Consider the following 19,237-nt stretch of genomic DNA (forward strand, 5'->3'; position numbering starts at 1 on the left):
TTATATCTCCAGAACTAGTTAGAAGCTTGTTCACAGCTAATTATAAAGTTCATTCTTCTCTTTCTCTTTCTTTAAGGGCGGCTGGTCTAACGAATCAGAAATTACTCTTAGGTTCCAAATAAATGGGGGGTTCGGGGGTTGGAAAATTTTCGAGATTTTAATAAACGGGGGGACCTAATTGCCGGGGGGGGGAGTTGGGAATTGTACTTCTGAAAACTCAAAAATAAGGTAAATATAGGCTAAAATCAAACTATTTAGATTAAGATAAGGGGCCTTCTCTTTGACAGCTGAAAAAATTCTTGAAAATTAATAAGCGGAGGGGGGTCCTAATAAGGTCCCGGGGGTTGAAAAATTAACAAGCGGGGGGGGGGCGTTTATTTGGAGCCTGAGAGTATGCCAAAGATAACTGCTTCTTCTAAAGACGAGAGATTGTGACATTGTAACACGATGGTTCGTTCCACCAAAACATTGCAAACCCTCCTCTTGAACAATAAACAGTCGGTCCTTAGTTGATTGTTACTTCTTCAAAATGTAAATCGGTCTTTGAAAACCTGAAACGAGAAACAATTGCCGATCGTCAATCAGGAACTATCCTTTCGGTTTTTTTTTTTAAACAAAAATGAGAAAAAATATTTTGCCCCCTTCCTTCCTTGTTCATTTTAATAAAGTTTGTCTGGAAACATTATTAGTCTCATATGGAAAGGAAGTTTAATCCCGGTTTGTCTTAACCCGGAGAAAGATACCAATGTGTGTTTCAATCAAGCATATCGTAGAATTGATTGGTGTTTGAGATCTCTAAACATAGTGAATTTCTCACATTTGCACTTATTGTAAATTGCTAATTTAGCAATAGCATAAATTATTTTGTTAGGAAAATTATTCCTGGAAATGAAAATTTTAAAATCACCATAAATCAAATTGATGACGAAGAGACAAATTTTCTAAGGCTTTTTGAAATTTTGCCATTTTTGACTTGAAAAGGTTCGGCCACCCCACTGTATAGAAATTTAATGGAATGGCCCAGTTGGAACTAAAAGTAGATTTTCGGAAAATTTTCTGTTGGCTTTCTTGTCTCAAAATCTTTAAAAAATTTTAATTTTCCACTCCAATGTTTTGTATAAAAACAGTCATAAATTTTGATGTATCAATTTAGAAAGTCTTATTAATTTAGAAAATTTAGATAGTTCAGATGAATCTTTGTTTTCATTTTAATTTTTTCTGCCGAGTGAGTTTTTTCAATTTTTTATGCGCGCCAAAGTATTGCCTGTATCAGACAACCACGGCTTTTTCCTCGACACAGATTGAACCTGCATTACTCATAAACTACATAACAAAACAAACGAGACCGTGAAAAGTCTACCGCTCCAAAATATTTCGTCAATTTTCCCCGACTAAAATTCTCCCTTTGAGATATCCCTATACCCGGACCTCAGCATCTTACAATTAGAACCACACTACAGCGTAAATAATATAAGGTAGTCTACTTTTCAGTGGAATTAAAACAAGGAAGTCTAATTTAATCCATGTTATTGAACCAACTATTTCTCATCAGCGAAAGAAATAGAAATATGTTGAATAAAAAGATTGAGTCAATTTAATCGTGAACCCGGGGCAATTATCCGGGGGGCAATTGTCACGGGGGGGGCAATTGTCCTAGAACCAATTTAATGAATCAGCAGAACAGAAAGTTCCATTGAAACTACATTATGAACTCATCACAATAATTTACTAGATATTAAATGAGCAAGCATTTGTGTTTGGGGAGCAAAATCAGAAAATCTATGAATCCTTTAGTGTTTAACTTCACTTTTCTACCAAGCTGGTACATTGCCACAAATGCTTTCTCAGACATTGGATTAGGTAGTGATTTCTCAATATTAGCTTGTCCTCACTGACCTTTATATATCCCTGGACCAAGCTATATCCACCATTGAGAAACTTGGTCAAGGGTATATAAAGGTCAGTGCTTGTCCTATGCATAGAAACGTCACTTTGTTTATGCTCGATGTTTGGTTTGACCATGAACATATCAACGACTGGACATCCGTCTCCTTTGTATTTTTGAAGATAATACTGCTAGCTTCGTTGCCGCCTCGTTAAAATCATCAAATGAAACAATAAATTCTGATGGTATACCTCCTGGGAATACCTTGCTAACAACGTCAAAATTTCGACAAAAGTCTTTGTTGTTCTACTTTTCTCAAGTCTTTTATCTATATCATAACAAAGTTAACAGAGGCAAAATCATCGTCAGCTTGTCAAAACTCCGACTAATATTTTCAAATGTTGACTTAAAAGTGTCTAATAATTTCAGAAAGTGTCACATTCTAATTTCGATATTCTTATTACACAGGTTCTAAACTTTGGCAAGCTATTTTTTTCAAGTCATAAAAAAAATTATTGCAGTGACAAAAGGGATTCAAAAGTATACACGCAGTTGAAATTCTGCATTTCAGAGTTGAAAATGTTGATAAAATATATATGCAAACTGTGAAAAAATTTGAAAAATAATTTTTTTGTGCATTAGGAGTAATATTCAAGCTCTATCAATCATTTTACCTAAACAATTCAAAGAAATAAAATTACGACGGAATATTGTCGGATTTTTATAGCAATTTTGAAATACAGGCGGCAACGAAGCTCGCTTCAAAGAGACAATTAAAGATATATGTCCAGTCGTTTATATGTTCATGGTTTGACAAGGCGGTGATCTTCTTTCACAATAGACCTTATCGGAGTTTTTGATTTTTCTAAAAAAGCGATGCATTGTGGGATTGTTTCGAGTGTATTACGATAGAGATCTCTTAGAAATTCCTCGAGGGAATTCTATTTTGATACACTCGAAACAATCCCACAATGCATCGTTTTTTTAGAAAATAAAAAACTCCGATAAGGTCTATTTGGACGACTTGGTCAATAATGAGGCTTATTATACCTTCAACCTTTTCTCACCCAAAGTTAATAAGTTGGTCCGATGGAAGGGTACCAATGACGATTGGAAAAAATTGATGGCCGGGACTGAAAGGAGGGGGCCTGGGAAGGATTTCAGTATGATTAGAACGAGAAACCAACAAATCTCGAGTTTTGTAGATGAGTTGTTACATAAAGGTGAGTAAATTGGAAATTTGTGATACATATTCTTTATCTTATAGGTTGAGTAGACTATGTTATAGTCTAAGACGAATCACTATCTAAGAAAAAAGCCCAAAGCCGAAGAAAATTCGCAAACGGGTTTTTTTGCCGAAAAGAGTTAACAGTCGGTAGAGTTGCCAGTCTTAGACTATACGATTTTGGTACAAAATACAGAAACTGCCCAAATCGTACGAATTCGAGTTTCCGTATGCGAGGCCAACTGTGTTCGGTATTCGAAAAAATCAAAACAAAAAAAAAGAGGCGGGAGAGAAACTGAGATAAAAGAGGGATTCCAAGAATATTTTAGTTCTCTTTGGAGACCCTCTTCCTTTTATTCCTTTTATATTTTCTTAGAACGCACTTTCTTAGAAAACAATTTTATAAACAATCATTCGTTTAAATAAGTTTTGTAATTTCTTTGCAACAAGGATATCTATCTAAACTTTCACGTTATAAATTTCTTAAAAAACATCAAATCATGTAAGTTTGTTTGTTTGTTGTTTTTTTGCCTGAGGATTTTATCCTTATATTTACCCCTTTTATATATTAAAGTCCATGTAAATAAAAAGCTATAGTATATTCTCCCCACCACCATTTGCTCAAAGACAAAGGATATGTATACAAATCATTGACAGTTTAAATACTTGCAATCTCGAATTTGTGACTTTCCTGTTTGATAAAAAATTTACAGTAGTGGATGAAAATCTTATGATAACTTTTGCAGGGAAAAAAAGTAAAAAAGTTCCAGCTTGGTAAGCTTTGCAGTATGTTGATCTTGCTTTGATTTGAGCTTGAATTTCTTTCTACCCAAAAAGAGACATTAAAAATGAGGATGAATGAAATAGGAGAAAAGTTAAGAAATCCCCAGAAATTAGCTTTAAAAATGGAAAAGTACCAATCAGTAAAAACCTTGAGGCAGATTTAAATGACATTAAATTTCTTATTTACAAAAACTGATAAATAGGTAATTCAATCATGATAAACAAATGATTCTAAACTGCCTTCCGACAATACTGTATTACAGTCTCGACTAATTCCAGAAGGCTGATGTAAATTCCTAATTCCAAATCATAATCTCAAATTGTACCAGGACGTCAAGTGAAATAAGTTATAATTTCAAATCAAACTAGGACGTCAAGTGAAATATTGTAAGTTATAATCTCAAATTGTACCAGGACGTCAAGAAATTATCCAAGTTACAATCCCAAATTAAACCACGACGTGAAGTGAAATATTCCAAGTTATATCTCAAAATTGTACCAGGACGTCAAGTGAAAATATTCCCAAGTTATAAGCCCAAATAAACCAGGACGTCAAGTGAAATATTCCAAGTTATAATCCAAATTTAAACCAGGACGTGAAGTGAAATATTTCCAAGTTATAATCTCAACCAGGACGTAAGTATATTCCAGTCAAATTCAGAACGTCGATTGAAATATTATGTCTCAATCTCAAAGATATATCAGGATGCTGTGCCAAATATTTTATTTCGGTATCGTGCTCTCTGCAAATTACTGACAAACATTCTCATTATTTTCCCATGCATCCAACAGTCCAATTTCTGATTTTTAGCTTACCTAAAATAATAATAATTTAGAATAATAATCTGATAATTTTTAAATAGTACCTAAAACTTGAACTTTTAACTAGATAATGAACTTCTTGACAATTCAAATCAAGATGAGAAATCCCAAATTTTGAGGAAATGTGAAAGTTGTCATACGGTAAAAGCAGTTTTAAAAGTCCACAATAAACTTTGTTTGAAAATTTTCAAGTTGTCAAAGAACTGCTAACACCAGATGGAAAAACTTTTAAGAGTGGAGATATGAGGGCATTCACACTGCCAGTGATTCATAAGATTCATAATAAATACACAAAGTGACTTTTAACCTTATAGTTTCTGTGTCTTTTTGCTGTTGACTTCAGTTGAAAAATCATTTTAAAAACAGCCTCTAAAGAAGCATACTTGAGGAAAGAGTACTCCCTTCAACTAAGTTATCTTGAAGTCTCAATAAAACAAATGAACCAAGAAGAAAAAATCCATAATGAGCTGGATTTTCACAGAAAAGCCACAGCCATTTTGTCTTGTGTCTTCTTCTACCAGCGTGTTTTTGATCGTTTGAACCAAGCTCGGCCTTTAAACTTAGGCAGTTTTCACCACGGAGCGACTAACCAGTCTCACTGGTTAGTCCAAGCAAAACCGCAAATTTTTTTTTATGCCAAAGAGTTATCGTCCGTTCTTCGAAACTCTCCCGCCGATTTTTTTCCGTATACCGCCATAACGCCATGCCGCCATTTTTTCCCGCCTTTACTATCACTGTAACGGACGATAACATCGTCTAAGGTTGAGATGAGCCGGCGCGTGATTCTTTTTTTATAAGAACCAGTATACTTTGGTACAGGCCGGGCTGTTCTTAATTTTTTGAAATTTAGGCTTAAAAGTTCGTGAAATGCTCTTAATACCATTAGTTTCTTTACCTAAAAACCTTTTAAAATCGGTACTTTCTTGGTGAATTCTAAAATCTGAGAGATTCTCAATTTCTTGTTAGGTTTTGGCCGATTTTCAGTCCCGCGTTCTTATGAGATAAAAATAAATTATAAAAGAATGTGCTCAACGCACTGGGCTCAACTTCAGTAGGTTGGAAATATTCATAGGCTCAGTTGTAAAACAATAAAAAAACTAGCAACCAGGCCTGAAAAAATAAATCCGACCATTTTTTAAGTCTACAGGCTGCCCCAATTTTTAGCGGGTACACAGACGGACAGACATTGGGCTTTTCCAGAAATAGTCCGTGCCCCCCCCCCCCTGTTGAGGATATCGGATATCCAGGGGGTTAACGATTTTTGTACAAAAGTGGATATCCAGGGGGTTAAATATCTACAAAGGAGCGGATATCCAGGGGGTAAAGTGTCTTTTCAAGTAAAAAATACGTTTTCAGGGGTAAGCCTGTTTATAAGAGAGGATATCCAGGCCAGGGGGGTTGAGCATAATTTTTAGAGTAGATATCCCGGGGGTTTTTACTAATAAAGTAGGATATCCAGGGGATTCGATACTTCGAAAAATCAATATCCTCAACTGTGAGGGTAAAATTCTTTCTGGAAAAGCCCATTCTCAGATTCTAGCTCAACTGAAGTTGAGAATCTTCATCATTATGATGAAGTAAAAATAATTTGTGACTGCGAGTAATCCTTAAAAGTAATACACCTTTTCGACCGTAGCCGCTAATTGCCGCGCGGGCATTTTTGTCCGCTTTATCCCACTAAAGCCGTTCCAGTCCTTTTTTCGAACCTATAGACAATAGAAAAATGTGTCAAAAAAGGATTGGATCGAGTTTAGGAGGATAATTAAATAAATAAGTGACACGCGCCTGGCCACGCGACTACGGTCGAAAAGGTGTATTATCAATTTTTTTTTTCAAATTTGAGCCTTGCAATTCTTATTATTAAAAGAATTCTTATAAAAAAACAACTTATGTAACCGTGATTTTTGGTTTTCAACTTCCTTCACTCCTATCTAGCAATGAATGGGCCGAAAAATGCGGATAAAACATTGCTTTTGATGGCAAATCAGATGACAGGAAACCTGAACACCAATCTTCTGTTCAAGCTGCAAGAATTACAAGAAAACAAAAACTGGAATATTATATTTCTTTGTGATGCCAGGTTTTGTATTTCAGAGGGTTGGATCCCACCTCACCGTGTTGTGTTTGAGTATTTCTTACGGTTTCGCCAAGAAGAATTAATGTTTTTAAAAGAACTTATTCATGATATGCACCACTGGAGAGTCTTCTGAGAACTTTTAGAATTTTCCACCCAATACGTCACTTAAAAAACAATAGAAAAAGTGACGTATTGGGTGGAACAAAAACAGAAAAGTTGCATAATTTCGTGAAGTCATTGGAGTGGTACATATCATGGATTCTTAACCCTGATCACAACAGATTTGAAAGACATAAATTTGTATCTCACAATCACCTGGATAACACATGTTTGAAAGACAACACTACAATCCACAAAACTTTAACCAACATGAAAGAAAAATTTTTAATTCTTGCGCTTAGGATGTTGTTCAGAGAAAATGAATTCCGTAAAAGAAAGAACCTGATACCAATTCAAATCAAAATCTATTCGTTGATTAGAGAAGATAACATAAATTGGAATAACCGGATCAGAAGTCTGAGCGAGAATAACACACTAATGATTGGACATTACGACCTGACCTGATCTGCAGAGCACAGGAAAGAAAATCTATTTATTTATATCGAAGATGACTTTTACGATGATTATCTTTGCCGTAGCTACAAGCGTTCTCTCGGTGATCATTTTTACTATGCAATGGGAGAATTCGCAACAGAAAAAACATTTGTGAAGTGTAGCGGATGATATTTGAAAACTGCAGAAACAGTGGATGAGATGATTACAGTCATAAATACAGATATTTGTAACAAAAGTTGATTTTATTTTTCAACTCGTGATTTTTTGTAACTCGTAACTCGTTACTCGTGCTCTTATTTTTTATTATTCATATTTTTGAAAATCGCAACTCGTAACTCGTGATTCGTGATCTTCTTTAAATTCCACTCGTAACTCTCGACTTGCATATTGTGGATAAAAATCCACAAATTTTGTCAGTGCCCTTTAATCTTATTTGATTCCCTCCTAATAGCTAAACAAGGCAGGCATTTTATTTGGATAAAGTCCTACACCTCCCCTATAAAACCATTTTATAACAGTTAGAATTAATAGAATTAATAAAATCAATTCTTGATTTAACATCTTTGATGCATGTCATCCAACCTGTCAATCAATTAGCAAATCAATCAAGTAGCCAATCAATCAAGTAGCAAATCAATCAATCGATTTTTATTTTTGTTCACACTGTAGTGGCTGCAGCACTACAGAAATAAATTTACCAGGATGAGATGGTTGGTGGGTGACTCTAGAGTGGCAAGGAGAGCTTACTCCAGGATCCGCACCTGTCTCCAGGCACCCCCTTTGTGGGGGTGTCTCCATCTCATCTGTTGTTCATTTTAATTTCACATTTTAACATTAAGAGATCTTCTGCTACAGCAGTCTTCATTGCATAAAATCTGCAATTCTAGTCTATTTTCACCCCAAAGACATTCTACCAGATTTTTTCTTTCGCAGCTCTATTCAATTACACAGTCTTGGGGCGCTCAAGTTAACCAAATAAATATGCAAATATTGTGCATACTCCACCTCCAGAGCACAGAAGGTTCCTTTCTTATTTTAATTTTCGATTTTTCACATAGACTCAAAATATTCTCACTTTTAACTCTCTTGGCCTTGGGACTTTTCCAAAAGCCGATTAAAATAAAATATTTTTACATACTCCACAAAATACTTCATTTACAAAATATCCTCATTGATGTAACTCTGAAACATATTATATTCAACAAACTTCGAAACCTTTAAAAATTCTAAAACTTAACATAATTTCGAACACTTTGAGGGGTCCATCAATTTCATCCACTGATATTTTACAAATTACATAGCTGTTTTAGGATAACGATCGCAAATGTCCCGAAATATCACACCAACTTTATCCTACCGGGAGTAATCCTGGTTGGATACTGGATGATGTGATATTTTATAAAAGAGTTAGATCTGTCTACGTGATATGCCGAGACGTTAAATTAATCCGTTTGTTAATTTTCAAAGATATTAACAGTCAAAAGAAAGATGTTTTTTGATAATTTTTTATGACGCCGAGTCCAGTGAAGTAGACTAGGACCATTTGACGAAGTCGCCATTTTGAAATAAAATGTTAAAAATCCCAATTACAAGTAGACTAGAGTCTACTTCTGGCTGAACTTTGCTTTTTGATGATTTTTGATGACGCTGAGTTCAGTGAAGTAGACAGGTTCCCATTTCGAAAAAGAATGTTTAAAATCCAAATAACAAAAAAAACTACTTAGAGTTGAAAGATATAATCAAAAACAAGCAACATGCTGAATGGACCTACCCGATGATGAAATTTAGATAGCAATAAGGAGAAAAACAATCATTAAGAAAATATAGCGCTTAGCGAAAATGCATTAAATGTCGTCATTGATTGTTGATGGGGGGGGGGTTTAGGGAAAAAAGAAATAGAAAGTTCCGGTTGCAAAATTGCAAAAGTTTTATCGACAATTGAATCATGCTTGATGGTGGCATTGTTATCAATAATTTTTTTAAGTGAAAAAACAAAGAAATGTATGGAAAAAGCCCAATTCAAATCTGCAAAAACGGTGATTTCCGGCATATTTCCGGCATTTTCGGCCGGAAAAATCTTTTTCTCAAAAATCGGACTCAGCAATGATTTGGGCATTGTTAATACGCATCTTTGAGCAAAAAATCAGAAAAAACTAATGATAAAATCTCAAGAAAATGCCAAATAAACAGTTTTTCCGGCATATTTCCGGTATTTTCGGCCGGAAAAAATTCTTTCTCAAAAATCGGACTCGGCCATGTTTTGGGCATTCTCAATACGCATCTTTGAGCAAAAAATCAGAAAAAACTAATGATAAAATCTCGAGAAAATGCCAAAAAACCTGTTTTTCCAGCATATTTCCGGCATTTTCGGCAGGAAATTTTTTTTTCCAAAATCGGGCTCCGTCACATTTTAGGTATTATCATTTTGCATCAGTTTGCAAAATTTCATAAAAAAATATAAAGTACAACTCGAGAAAATCAAGAAATACCGTTTTTCCGGCGAAAATGGGCTGCACCGGCGATTTTTAGAAAGTTCCGGCTTCAAAACTCAGTACTATTGACGATTGAACCATGCTTCATGGTGGGAATCGCTAATAATAATGTTTTTGTGTGAAAAACAACGAAATATAAGGAAAAATTCCGATGAAAATCTGCAAAAATGGCGATTTCCGGCATACTTCCGGCATTTTCGACCGGAAAAAAATTTTTCTCAAAAATCAGACTCGGCCAAGTTTTGGGCATTGCTAATACACATCTTTGTGCAAAAAATCAGAAAAAACTAATTATGAAATCTTGAGAAAATGCCAAAAAACCGGTTTTTCCGGCATATTTCCGGCATTTTCGGCCGGAAATAATTTTTTTTCGAAAATTGGGCTCCGTCACATTTTGGGCATTACCATTTTGCATCATTGTGCCAAAAATCAAAAAAAACTAATGAGCCAATCCTGAGAAAAGCTGGTAACAGACGGACGGACGAACGAACAGACGAACGAACGGACGGACATCGGTTAATTTATAGGACCTCTACCCCACCGGGGTAGGTCCAATAAGAAACAAACATCAATAACAGATTTGCAATCACTTTTTTCAAATAAAAACATTGCTTCGTTCTTTTTTTAGCTGGCAAAAACAACAAAAATCCGGCGGACTGGTTGGTTTACAGTCCGCCTAGGCAAAAGCAGATTACTATATACTACCGGACCACTTAATCGCGCCATCCAGTCTATAAAAAAGCTTTAAGTGGACCCCGGGCTACATATCTACCTATAAAGACCTAATTAGTCTATAAGAAAAGTATTAAAAGGACCCCGGGTTAACTTCTCATGAAATCCTCTGGGAATAAATAACATAAACAATACTTTTAAAACGAGGTAAGCGTTGCTCGTGACATAATTTATGAAAAGTTCTATGATTTTGACGATTTACCTAATTTTGAATGTGCTCAGAAGCAGAATTTCCAACCCCACAGGAAAAAAAGTAAGATTGGGACATTTTTCAACCCTCCCTTCATTAGACAAAAGCGAGTTTATGTATAAGCACTTTTGAGGACGGCAGAGTGACTGAAGCGATCTTGAATAAACCCGTAGTTTTGACCGGCAAAATCGAGGATGGAAAAATTGCTTGTTTATAATCGTCCTCAGTTAGCTAATCGGCCAAAACTTAGTCGGCCCTATGTGACTAAATTTTGGCTTGGTGGCTAAAATTAGGGCCGACTTAAAATTTGGACCGAGTAAAAATCTAGAAATGGCCAAAACTTAATTATTAGTCGGCCCTTGGTGACTAAATTTTGACAAGGTTACTAAAATTAGGGCCAACTAATAATTAAGGCCGACTAAGTTTTGGCTGATAAGGTACATAAACTCGCTATATAATAAAGAATGGATGCTCAAAGAGATACCTTCTTTGTCATGGTTCGTAGTTTCGATTGGTTCCGCGCTTTTGAATCCCACTTCGTCGGAAAGCAAATAATCGATGAATTTGGCCGGATAGAACTTCATATTGTCAAAGTTCTTGCAAATGATGGGCTGTAAACGAAAATAAAGACCAATATGAGGTGTTGACTCTCTAAATTAAATTTTTATCAGATCTAAACTTCAAAATGCCAAGTGCTAACGGGAATAGAATCAAGAAGTCGCTTCTCTTTTTTGCACACACAGTTGACTCTCTTTAATTCGATCTTCAAGGGACCAAGAATTTCATTTATTCGAATTATAGAAAGATTTGGATTACGGAGAAAATTTTATACGATATTCCAAATTGGGAGGAACTTTTAAGTCGAATTACAGAAAGAGTTTCGAATTAGAGAGAGCTAACTGTAACGCCATTACATTTTCTTGGCAGAAAACTTTCTTCTTGGTGAACGCTCGATTTGGAAGATGGTAGAAGGTCGATGGAAAGGTCACAGTTACAAATTTGTGCTTGAGAGAATACTGTAATTCATGATATGCACCATTGCAATCTCTTCCACGGACCAAACAGCTGATTGGTTGAAAGTGACGTATTGATTTTACGTCACTTGCAACCAAACAGTTGTTAGGTCCGTGGAAGACATTGCAATGGTGCATATCATGAATAAGGCACTGTATTGACGTCAAAATGAGACATCGACTTTTGATTTTAAAGAGTCGATTTATCTCAGCAATCAGAAAGTCGGCTGTCTTCACTAGAGCTGACAAGACTTTCTCTTTTAACTCACCGTCAGATTTTTCCTTCGTTTGTAGCCAGGGAAAGGTTGAGGCTCCAAGATGAACATTCCTCCTTCATTCAATAATTTGTATATCTTCTTGAATAATCGTTTCAAACCATCATCTCCTAGAAGTCGAAAATGAAAATGTTTTCAGGGCTAATGAACATGAAAGTTTTTCAGCCTTCTTTAAAGTTTATTTCATCAGTAAAGATAATTCAGAATATTGTAGGAATGGTCGAGAGGTACACTAAAATGATATATACCTTCATTGAGTTGTACCCATTTGGTAACACTGAGACACATGATGACGTCATATTGAGGTTTGGTGTATTTCAATACGTTATCAGATGCTGGTACTATGTTTTCCTGAAGTAGGGAGCAAAAATAAAGAAGAATTAAAACAATGCACGAGTGAAGTTTTTTCAACCAGACACATTTAATAGATTGGTAACCGGGCTTCATAGTTTAGTTAAGCAACGTTATTTCCACTATTTTGGAAAAATACATTAAACGTTTCAATAAACGTATCTGTTCTTGAATAACTTAATATTCTATATCATGGAAAATGGAACAGATATTTAAAAAAATCTACTGCCGATGATGGCTGCTTTGGGTCGTGGTTGGCAGAGAGCAGCGAAAGAGAAGTAAGCTCTAGTTTAGATGGCCGCCTTTCCGCCCTGTCTATTCTAATTGTTAGTGCAAGGAACTTCCTTGGTTAGAGTAGGCAGAAAGAGGACACAAGAAGTTGGTGGTTAAAACATTTGCTTGGAAAAATTGAAAGAAGACATTGCATTGACGTCAAAAGAGGGCAATTCGTTTAAAAGAACGAGACCAAGACAGAAATTGCACTCACTGTGACGAATGTCACGTTGTTTGGAAACTCATCATCCATATTTATGTCTTTTATACATTTTTCACTGCCCGGTTTCGTTTCATTTGGACTGTTGCTTTTTTCCAAAGTTTCTTTTTCATTAATATCATTGTTCTTTAATTTATCACTTTCAGTTTCAACACTAGATGGATTTATACAATTCCTATCATGGCTAAAGAATTCTGCTTTTGTATTATCCGAATTTCCACAGCTTTCAGATTTTTCGCAGTTGTTTGATTGTTCATTGTCATTATTTTCAACATCTTCATTATCATCAAGGGTATAATGTGAAATGTTATTTTTGGCAGCTTGTATCAAATGGCAATCAATATCCACTCCTTTCATCTTTCCAACTTTGAAATATTTCGCAATCCATAAAGTCAGATGGCCAACATTGCAACCAATATCCAAACAAGACTTTCCTTCAAACCATTCACATTTGAAAACATCAATTCGTTTGTCTTTCTCTTTGTTCGCATTTCGATAGCCATAGTAACGGTTATAATTTCCATATTGAAAGATCTTCTGTTTGGTGATCTGTGTTGGTGTTGTGTCAGTCTTTTGTTTTTTTGACGAAGCATGTGTTGTCTCTACGGAACTTCTTTTTTGTGTTTCTTTTACACTCATTTTTTATTTTCTCTAAAAAAATTCAAAAATAATTAGAGCCTTTGCACTTAAAAGTACTCAAAGCAAGGTTGTTGTCTGAGACGGATAAATGGATTCTACACGGCAAATTAGCACATTTTTTGAAATTTTGGTGAACTATGCAGAAGTGTGGAAACGGAAATCCATCTGGAGCGGAGGAACTTTTTAGCACTGAATTATGGGTAAGTGGTTGAAAAGAATACATTAACAAGCACGTTCATTATCAGGGGGTCGTGCAGTTACTACAAGACATCATCAGTAGTAAATACTTTTTTGAAGCTACCGCCACCGCCACCCTTTTCAGTTAATACTTACCTGTAGTCACTGCTTTTGACGACACTTGAAACTAGACCACGTAGTACGAAAGTTACTGTCAAATACTGAATGGTTGTTAGTTTTCTCGAAAAAAATTAAGGCCTAAGCTAATTCTTGAAACTTTTATCGTTATAATGACCATTTATAAAAAACTGCAACTTAAGAGGTTAAGATTTTGAAGTTAGTCTTAATCAAGTGAATTAACAAAAAATTGATGAAAGGCGAAGAAGGAAATGGAGAGACAATTTACCATACTAGATATTATAATACATATATTTTGTTACATTGTTATAAAAATTCTTTTAATTCTGTAAAAAATATTCACAAACAGTTCAAACAAACGCAAAGTCATTAACTTACCAATCGAAACTCACTTGAATAGTGTGGTATATTCTTTTTTTTAGAAGAGAAAGGGGAGATTACGGAATTACGTGCAGAAGTTTACAAGTAAGTTCCTTAGAAAAAGCCATCGATCACTCTATAGGTATTTGTTTATAGTAAAACAGTATTTTGTGCAGTTTAAAATCACCGTGGTTAATACTTGCAAACAGTTGATTTATCCTCAAGATGGTAAGATTTCCATGTCATGACAAACTGCGCAGCAACCACCAATTAAACAACCAAAACTTTTCAAAAACATTCAACAAACTCTCTAAAAGAGATATCATGAGGTTTCACTACTTGCTGGTGGTAAAGCTTGTTCTTCTGGCGCACCTTTCCACCATTGGTAAACACCAGCTGCTTTCCGTAACATAGCAACACGAGAACGGTCAAAAGCTGCACCGAAAGAGTCAAAAGCTGGTCGGACATCGAGTTCAACGAATTCTCCAGTTTTGTAACCATTCTCGTCACCGATATCGTAATAATCTATAATGTATCTGACGGGTTTCCCATTGCGGTCAATAATCCAATCGTGCCGATCAAATGGTAAATCATTGCTAATGAAAAAAGTTTCGAAATGGAAGACATTTTAAAAATGTTCAAATGATTCAATTTAAAAACAAAAAGATCGAATCTTTCGTGAAATTTCCATTATTAGATTTCAGAGATATTGTAGCCGGTAATATTAATGTGTTAGCTTCTAATGTAGGTTAGTCTAATGTCGACATCCCTCTTCTAATTTTGACATCCTTCTTTAGAGATAGGAATAATAGGAAAGTCTTAATCACTGATAGACAAAAGATTTATTCCTCTCTGATCGCTAAACAAAGAAAATTAGTTTCAATCAGTGATTCCGACCTTCCCATTATTCCTATCTCTAAAGAAGGAAAGAAGGGTGCCGGAATTAGAAAAGGGGTGTCGACATTAGACCAACTTACGGTATCTATCTACTTGACTGGATTGAGCTAACTATACGAACAATATTGTGTCTGGCTTTTGAGCCGACTAATCCATAATCCCACATGTTGATTTGTTTCTAGTTGTTGAAGGTTGAGACACATGTCTTAAAGCAGCAGGCCGGTGTTTTGGTTTAAAACTAACAACAAAAGAAACTTACCCCATCAAAGCTCTGAATCTTGCTCTGGGTGAATAATCTTTGGCTCGCCCACCAAACTTCAATAGTTTGGGTTGCTCACATTCGCTGAAAAAATAAAATAAATTATTAAAGCAGTCATCACCAGCGATTTAAAGTACAAACGATCTTGAGACGTTCCTGAACGTTCGTAATGAAAACGTTTGGAAACGTTCATGAAGGTTCTACAACGTTCCTGAAACGTCTTAAGAAATTCTTAAACTAGTAAATAAAATTTACTAGAACGTTCGTATTTGTATTTAAAGTTGCTTGTGATGACACAAATGACAAGTTAATTGTTTCAAATCCATAGCTTTACATGACGAGATCACTAAATTTTCTTCACCCTGTTCTTCAAATTTAATAATTATATTATGATGGTAGTAGAGAATATAATATGTATACTTATACAATATGAAAACACGAAGAAGCGAAATCAATCAATTGTACACGTTTTTCACAAGGCTTCGATGGCCAAAATATTAAGAACAAGTTAAAAACATTTTAAGGCTTTGCGGACTCTAAAACACCCAATTTCTTAGGAAAATAGACAAAAATGGTGGAAATAAGAATATGTTATAAGAGCATTTTTAGGCTCGAAACTTAAAAAGTTAAGAACATCCGAAGGCTTCAAAAATTTTGTATTTTCTTATAAAAAAAGTGTCCAATATGAAAACACGAAGAAGTGAAATCAACATACGGATGGAAAGCTTCCCACATCATAATTTCATCCCACGCACGTTCATTGTTTGTGTTATGAATACGAATGATGTGTGACATGTCTTGTTGTGATAAAGCGTCTTTATCCCATCGCCAACCTGTAACAAAGGCGATTTTATGTATTCGAGATAAATCGAGGGGGACGGTATAAAGCAAATCCAAAATCACCGTCCAATTTGCTCGACGACGGTAAAAACACCAAAATACCGTCGTCTGTTTAGGTGAGCAAAGGCGATATAGAGCCGTACATCAACTATCGACTTTGTTTTGTATCATTTCACTTACCGTCGCCCTCGATATCCTCCGATACATAAACTCGGTAAAGATTATTCATATAGCTACATATTAATAAGGGCAAGTGTGAATTTGAGTGTGTTCTTCTAAAACGTCTCTATACTCACAATGCTACATATTAAAGGTTTTGTTTTTAAATAAGAGTGATATCGTTTGCTAACTCATCAATTTAAATTTACAAGCTGAATTGGCACAGATGTGGAGCAAGATTGGTCAGAAAGAGGAAAAGAAAAACATTTTTTTGCTTATATCAGCATAATATAACAATAGGCAGACACTGTCCTGATACATGATATGGAGCGGGAACACTTATGTAACAATAAAAGTGTGAATTTGAGTGTGTTCTACTGAAACGTCTCTATATTCACAAGGCTATATTAAAGAGGGTATGGGTTGTAAAAGGTGAATCTGACAAAAGTTCAAAGTATGTTCTTATTAAGCGTCACTATTTTGTTAAATAGTCAACATACTACGAGAAAACCAATCCCACAAACAGGGTATAACAAAAATTTTCAATTCACAGTGATACCTATTTTGACCAATTCATTCAAACATGATATCATATCGTCGTTAACATAACAAAAGGTTCAATCTCAAACAGTCAGGGCTTTTCAAGGCTTGAGATTAAACCTTTTGTCATGTGAACGACAGTGTGATATCATGTTTTAATCAATTGAGACAAATTGCATGACTGTTATTCATATTAAAACTAACCTTTCCGCAGCATAGCATTCCAGAACATTTGTTCTGAAGGATACTGCCAATTCTTGCCAACGTGATCCTCACCGCCACGAGGGATGGTTGAAGTTTGTCGATTGATGTTCAATAAGAAAGGTTGTCCTGGTGATGGTCTTTGATTTGCTGGTGGCATCTAAATAAACACAACATAAGATTGATGATTCAAGTTTCAAAAGCAAGGACTCTTCTCTATCAATGAGAATCTAGACAAAATAAGATTTCTTACTTTTGATTATTTCTACCATTATGGAAGCAAATGTTCCAATCTGTGGAAGAGATACTTCGTTACAGAAACCAAATATTTGCTTTCGTAATGGTGTCAATGTTACATAAAACAACTGAACATGAAAAAGCTTTAAAGCCGTCTAAAGCCAACTCGACATATTCAAACTTATTCGTACAAGTTAACTTGCTCAAGTAAGATTGAGCAAAAAGTTTGTTTGAAAAAGTTCTAACAAGAGGTCTAGAAAGTTAGTTCAGTGACCTTAAATTTGAAAGAGCTTTTGCTTGGGTGTAGTTTGTAATCTTATAAGCTAACAAAAACAAATTCTATGAAGACACGGTAGATTGAACTGCGAACTCATTTATGTTTAAAATACTAACAGGCAGGCTACTTCATCATCAGGTCTTGTTCACATTTGAAAAATCTATCTAGATTTTAATGCAAGGTGTAAACCACTGACTTTTATATACCCTGGACCAAGTTTCTCAATCCCTACCAAGCAAAATCTTTGGTCGGTGTTTTTTGAAAGTGGTACCCTAATGGTAGTGTTATTCAATAGCAGTGTAAATGCATCTAGAGCGCTAGATCTACTTTTCGTTCAATACTTTTGTAGATGTAGCGCCATTTGACGTTAATTTTTAACACTGAAATGGCCTCTTTGTGGGTGCCACTTGTAAAAAAACACTTCGATCAAAGATGGCGGATGTAGCTCCAGGGATATATAAAGGTCAGTGTTGTAATTTAATAAATGGTACCATGTTTGTCGGGTCCAATTCATTTTCTTTATTATTATCCACATTTGAAGCATGCATTGGACAGTCACTTGGAATTGGTTTCGATTCAACTTTCGGTTTGTCAACATTTGATGCATGCATCGGACATTCTGATGGAATCACTTGTTTCGCTGTAACAGTACTTGGTGCTGTTTTATCAGGGTTTGAGGTATGCATTGGGCATTCTGTAGGTGCAGAGGGACCGGTACGTGGATATTCACGCTGATCTTCTGGTTTTGGTTTTGCTGCAATCTCCTCAGTTGGAGTAGTTGAAGATGTATTTCCCATGTTTTGTTTTTGTTTTTGTTTATCTAATTCATTGTTGCTGGAAATAAACAAATTTTTCTCTGTAATAACAACATGTCGGAAATTATTGGAATAATGAACACGAAGAGAAACTTTCTGAATGTTATACTTTCAATATCTTCCTTTACTAAAAAAACAATTATGATATACAATACCTATAAGAAAATGTTAGAAAAGGCAGCAAACTTCAGACAACACTTCTGACATGTTGATAAACTTCTCATGGCCTTTGTTTCCAATAAAATATCGATCAAATCAAATAATAAAGTCCACTGAAAATGGAAGCAACTATCAATGAAGTAAAACACTGAACTTTATATATCCTGGGACCAAGTTACTCAATGTCGGCCAAGCAAAATTTTATGATCGAAGTTTTTTTTAAATTGGTACTCGCGGAGAGAGCGCTATGTCAAGTTTCGCTTGTACACTAATGATCTAGTGCCGTTTGTCGTTAGGCAAAGTTTCAAACACTACAATGGCTTCATCTCGGGTACCAATTCCAAAGAAACTTGAATCAAATATGGTGGATATAGCTTGGTTCAGGGATATATAAAGGTCAGTGAGTAAAAAAGGCCTGTATAAAACATCTAGCCTTGATGAATAACTAGACTTGTCTTTTCAGAGAACTGGGACATTTAGGGTGTGCATAATACTTTGTCTCTTCATATTTTATCAATCCATCTGAATCACAAAAACATTCCCCCTATGTATAAACAAACAGTTTTTTCTCTTTTGTTTCTTCTGAATTTTCCATTTCTATGATACAAATCTCATCTCCACTTGACTCTGGGCATCCTCCTCCTTT

The 19,237-nt window shown here is 35.2% G+C and overlaps 2 protein-coding genes across 2 annotated transcripts; both read right to left on the reverse strand.

Moving 5' to 3' along the window:
* Positions 1-268: 268 nt before the first annotated feature.
* Positions 269-13,540, reverse strand: LOC136810817 (7SK snRNA methylphosphate capping enzyme-like). Its single transcript, XM_067067407.1, has 5 exons — positions 12,888-13,540; positions 12,298-12,400; positions 12,044-12,159; positions 11,246-11,372; positions 269-551 (listed from the first exon to the last, which is right to left on the reverse strand). Exons 1-5 carry the CDS (start codon positions 13,530-13,532, stop codon positions 517-519), a joined length of 1,026 nt encoding a protein of 341 aa, XP_066923508.1. The 5' UTR covers positions 13,533-13,540; the 3' UTR covers positions 269-516.
* Positions 13,541-14,110: 570 nt separating this feature from the next.
* Positions 14,111-18,467, reverse strand: LOC136810818 (holocytochrome c-type synthase-like). The gene is made up of 5 exons (XM_067067408.1): positions 18,109-18,467; positions 17,107-17,263; positions 16,079-16,196; positions 15,364-15,447; positions 14,111-14,803 (listed from the first exon to the last, which is right to left on the reverse strand). The coding sequence occupies exons 1-5, from the start codon at positions 18,412-18,414 to the stop codon at positions 14,530-14,532; spliced, it is 939 nt and encodes a 312-aa protein (XP_066923509.1). The 5' UTR covers positions 18,415-18,467; the 3' UTR covers positions 14,111-14,529.
* Positions 18,468-19,237: the final 770 nt, after the last annotated feature.

The sequence above is a fragment of the Clytia hemisphaerica genome, unplaced genomic scaffold (genome assembly GCF_902728285.1).
Source record: "Clytia hemisphaerica strain Z4C2 unplaced genomic scaffold, Clytia hemisphaerica genome assembly, whole genome shotgun sequence".
Classification (NCBI taxonomy): domain Eukaryota; kingdom Metazoa; phylum Cnidaria; class Hydrozoa; order Leptothecata; family Clytiidae; genus Clytia; species Clytia hemisphaerica.

Excerpts from the sequence above, each read along its gene's own strand:
- LOC136810818 (XM_067067408.1), bottom strand. The coding sequence starts at position 18,414 with ATGGGAAATACATCTTCAACTACTCCAACTGAGGAGATTGCAGCAAAA. Across the intron at positions 17,264-18,108 it reads AATTGGACCCGACAAACATG|ATGCCACCAGCAAATCAAAG; the intron begins GTACCATTTATT and ends GTGTTTATTTAG. Across the intron at positions 14,804-15,363 it reads AGATTCAGAGCTTTGATGGG|CAATGATTTACCATTTGATC; the intron begins GTAAGTTTCTTT and ends TTTTTTCATTAG.
- LOC136810817 (XM_067067407.1), bottom strand. The coding sequence starts at position 13,532 with ATGAGTGTAAAAGAAACACAAAAAAGAAGTTCCGTAGAGACAACACAT. Across the intron at positions 12,401-12,887 it reads ACAACGTGACATTCGTCACA|GAAAACATAGTACCAGCATC; the intron begins GTGAGTGCAATT and ends TCCCTACTTCAG. Across the intron at positions 552-11,245 it reads TACGAACCATGACAAAGAAG|GTTTTCAAAGACCGATTTAC; the intron begins GTATCTCTTTGA and ends TTCTCGTTTCAG.